General features: G+C 36.9%; 1 protein-coding gene across 1 annotated transcript; it reads left to right on the top strand.

Annotated features, from left to right (window-relative positions):
- Window positions 331-1,566, top strand: LOC105158747 (probable LRR receptor-like serine/threonine-protein kinase At1g34110). Its single transcript, XM_011075589.2, has one exon. The coding sequence runs from the start codon at window positions 331-333 to the stop codon at window positions 1,564-1,566; it is 1,236 nt and encodes a 411-aa protein (XP_011073891.1).

Genomic DNA, 4,127 nt, shown 5'->3' with positions numbered 1-4,127 from the left:
ATACTCAGGATACGCCAAAAATTACAGGCCGTATTTCATTAATCAAAAACTGATTGAACATGCTATTCTTGCTGCATGGATCTAGGAAGGAAATGAGAGTTTCATGTTGTGTGTAAGTTGAGGGCTGGAGAGCTCATCAGGATTATGAAGAGAATCATTTCTCTGTCAGCAACCAATGAACTAACATGCTTAGAGACACACAGCATATCATGTTTCCAACCTACTCCAAGATTTAAACCTTCTTACTCTTATCCTTGCGTTCTGTATGCCATATAAGGAGCTCAAAAACAATTTACTGTTTAACCATTTGTGACGTTCTCCTTGCACAGAATGGCCATAGCCATGCAGTTAACACTCTCCCTTTGCTCATTGATGACTTTTGTGTTTCTTTCCCTGACTCAGAATCCAATACTTGTTGATTCAAAAACCCTGGAATCAGATATCGAAGTTCTCCGTTCCATCAGGCAGTCAATCAATCCCCACACAATCCCGTCTTCTTCTTTCCTCCACTCCTGGAGTTTCAACATTGATCCATGTGACGCCCCCGGGACACATTTCCTTGGAATTCTTTGCAATATTCCTGACAATAATTCTAGTAGCCGCATCACGGCAATCAACCTGGAAGAAGATGGGCTGGAGGGGTTTCTGCCTCCTAGCCTCGGAAACTTGACAGAACTCACTTTGCTGAACCTGAGAAAGAACAAGTTCCATGGGAAGATCCCTGATTCCATCGTCAGGATGACAAAGATGACCAGGCTTTTGCTTTCAGAGAATTCCTTATCTGGGGGCATCCCTCACGGCTTCAGAGGGCTGAAGAGGCTTGAAGTTATTGACCTGTCGCACAACAGACTATCTGGCTCGATCCCTGCAGCCATATCCAACATACGGAGCTTGATTCATTTAAGACTATCATATAATAAGTTTTCAGGGAGAATCCCTGACCTGACAGGCCTGTGGCAGCTCAACACAATGGACTTGAGCAGCAACCAGCTCTTCGGTAATCTCCCAGAAGTCCCCAACAATTTAGTATCGTTGTTGCTAGGTGGTAACTTGCTGTCCGGCCACATTTCAACTCTGAATGGGCTCCGGCATCTCAGGTTATTAGACTTGACCCATAACAGGTTCTCAGGGCCAATAAACCAAGCCATTTTAGCGTTACCTGAAATAAGAAACATTAACATTTCAGCAAATCGGTTCACAAGAATAGATGTGATGAGAATGTCCAACAGGCCTAGCCAGCTGCATGCGATTGAGGCACAAAATAACCAGATAAGGGGCCGCTTGCCTATAAATTTGATCACATATCAGAACCTGAGTCACGTGAATTTGGGGCACAATCTCTTCCATGGTAAAATCCCAGTGGAGTATGGGGACAGAGTCAGCAAAGGATACTGGAGGAGCCTGTTTCTGGATTACAACATGCTGCAGGGAAACGTGCCGGCAGGGTTCATCCACAGCAGCATTAAAGGCAGCCTTGCGCATAACTGTCTCAACTGCAGACGGAGCATACCTATATGTCCTGGGAGACAGAGGTCACCTGCCGAGTGCGTTAGAGCCCTGCTGTGAGAACGTCGCACACTTATAGCAACATCCTCGTATTCACCGTACCTAATATGTATGTTATGAATAAATAAGTTCTCACATCAAACTTTTAGTGAACAATTGAAAGCATAAATGCATCGTTCTAAACGGTCTTTCGTCACTTCGGGATGAGACAGAATATTCTAAAAGCGATGGATACCCGGGACATGAGCCTACATCAGATCTCCCGAAAAAAACCTACAGGCACATATTAGAACCTGCAACACAATACAATACATCATTAGATGACAAAGATGATATGACACGATTGTACAAAGGCCACCCATTTCCAACAGAACGAGAATATTAAGAATGGTACTGCAAAGTAATACGAAATTTCGTGTTGCCATCTACTGACAGAAGTGTGAAAAGCGGGTACAAACCTAAAGACACACCTATGTTGCAAATTGTGGTCTGTTATATAATATCGCATACTTTATTTAAATACTTTTTTTACAATACAACATTCATTATTTTTCAACAATTTTTAGGCAGAAGAGGTGAATGCCTTTGAAACTTTACGTCAATTTAGACCACTAAATAGTGAAGGGTATAGTCAATTGGTGGACATATTCGAATACGGGTTACATATTATCAAGAAAGTCATAACCTATCAGTCACAACAAATTACTATGCCATCCGATATGCCCCACCACGTCCCACATGCAAAGAAGAAGTTCTCACCGAATTCTATTGGTTTAGTTGAACGTCATGATGTTGGGGTGGATATAGCTGGTCTTTTTACAATGTGTACACCTCAAGATAATTACGTGCTCCAACCGCTTCAAGATTACTACATACCTCTGCCACCACAAGATGATTAGTTTCAATCAGCTCCATATATGCCAATTCAAACAGAAGATTATTCTTTACAAGTACATCTTGACCTTGGGTTTGGGATTAATCAACCATATACATTAGGATACAACATTTTACCCATTCAATTTCCATCATTTAGTGCATATCGTGATAATATGGAGTCTAGTTCTACAACAACATCAAGTCGATTCGATATTAGTCCCGGTGGTGATGATAATGAGGCACAAAATGGGTCAATGTAAAATATGGGCTTGGAAATAAGAAGATCTTGGCGTCAATGACGTAATTGTGGAATGGGTGGACATTTTTTATATTTGTATTTTTATTGTAATATTTTTTAATAAATTGGTTGTAATTATAATTATACAATTTTAACATTATATTTTTTTTGAATTTTTAATATATTGTTAAAAATTAATTAAATATAATTAATTTATAAAAAATAAAATTAAACAAAAAAATATATAAAAGGTTGTCGTGGATGCTACCCACAATATGTTTTTTTTTTTAAAAAAAATATTTTTGAGGTCGAGTTGCGGATGTGATCCACGACTCGACCTAAATGTGTTATATAATTTTTATAACTTATATTTATATAACTTTTTTAAAATAATATTTAAATAATTAACCCAAAAAATATTAAATTAAGTCCTTAAAATAATTAATTTTTATTGTCAATATGTGTTTTTATGAAATTACTTTAATCCAAATATATATATATATATATATGTAATAAAATACATATAATCAAAGCCACCTATAAACAATATATATATATATAATTATAATACATATAAAATATACATGATTTAACAATGAATAGTAATATTTGTCTCCCAAACATATTTCATCCAAATATATATAATTGTATACATATAATTCAAGCCTCAAACGAACAAAATATATATAAAAGAGACATAATTTGATAATGAATAAGTATTGTATATTTGATATTGTGTTTTGAGAGACAAAAATCATTATTTATTGTAAAATCATATATCTTTTATATATGTGTGTGTGCATGATTTCCCAAAGGTGAGGAAAATCCTGCATGGATTATCTTTAGAGGATTCCGATGTTAGGATCTCGCATGAACAAGTATCCAATTGAAAATCAAATGAAGGAGGTAACCTCGTTTTAGAATTATGTGTCTCTTTTATTTTTACAACCATAAATTTTGTAACCTCGTATGAATATTTCTATTCTCACTTTTCATACTACATCGAACACACGGGTGCACCAAGGGTACACCCCTTGGTTCGTACAATTTATGTTTCAGTTTAATCTTTATGCTATTTTATCGATTTTTCTCTCTCGTTTTCGCTAGCGCGTTCCTGGGCCGATCCGCTATTGCTAGTCAGTTCAGCCGCCTTGACAACTTTGTCAACCACATACTAAAGTTCAGTAGGTGTCCAACATCTGTCGCTGATGAATTGCGGCACTCGCCTAATGAATGCAACACTTAGTGCAAGTTTTGGTAAGACTCTCGATGCCTACTGTCGAGGTCTTCGAATTAGAACATTTCAAATCCAACACTCAGCCGGTTCATAGCTGTCATCCAATGCGCAATCCAACTGCATGGATTGTTTAACTAGTCTATGAACTTTGTTATGATATTTAAGCGATAAAGCATAATATACAAAGTAAGAACAACAAATACAATACCTTTGAATACTCCACGTAATTCATATAATTCACCATTACTTCAGGGAAAAAATTGATTAAAT

The sequence above is a fragment of the Sesamum indicum genome, linkage group LG3 (assembly GCF_000512975.1).
Source record: "Sesamum indicum cultivar Zhongzhi No. 13 linkage group LG3, S_indicum_v1.0, whole genome shotgun sequence".
NCBI lineage: Eukaryota > Viridiplantae > Streptophyta > Magnoliopsida > Lamiales > Pedaliaceae > Sesamum > Sesamum indicum.
Note: the sequence above shows the minus strand (reverse complement) of the source record. Positions and strands in the feature narration are given on the sequence as shown.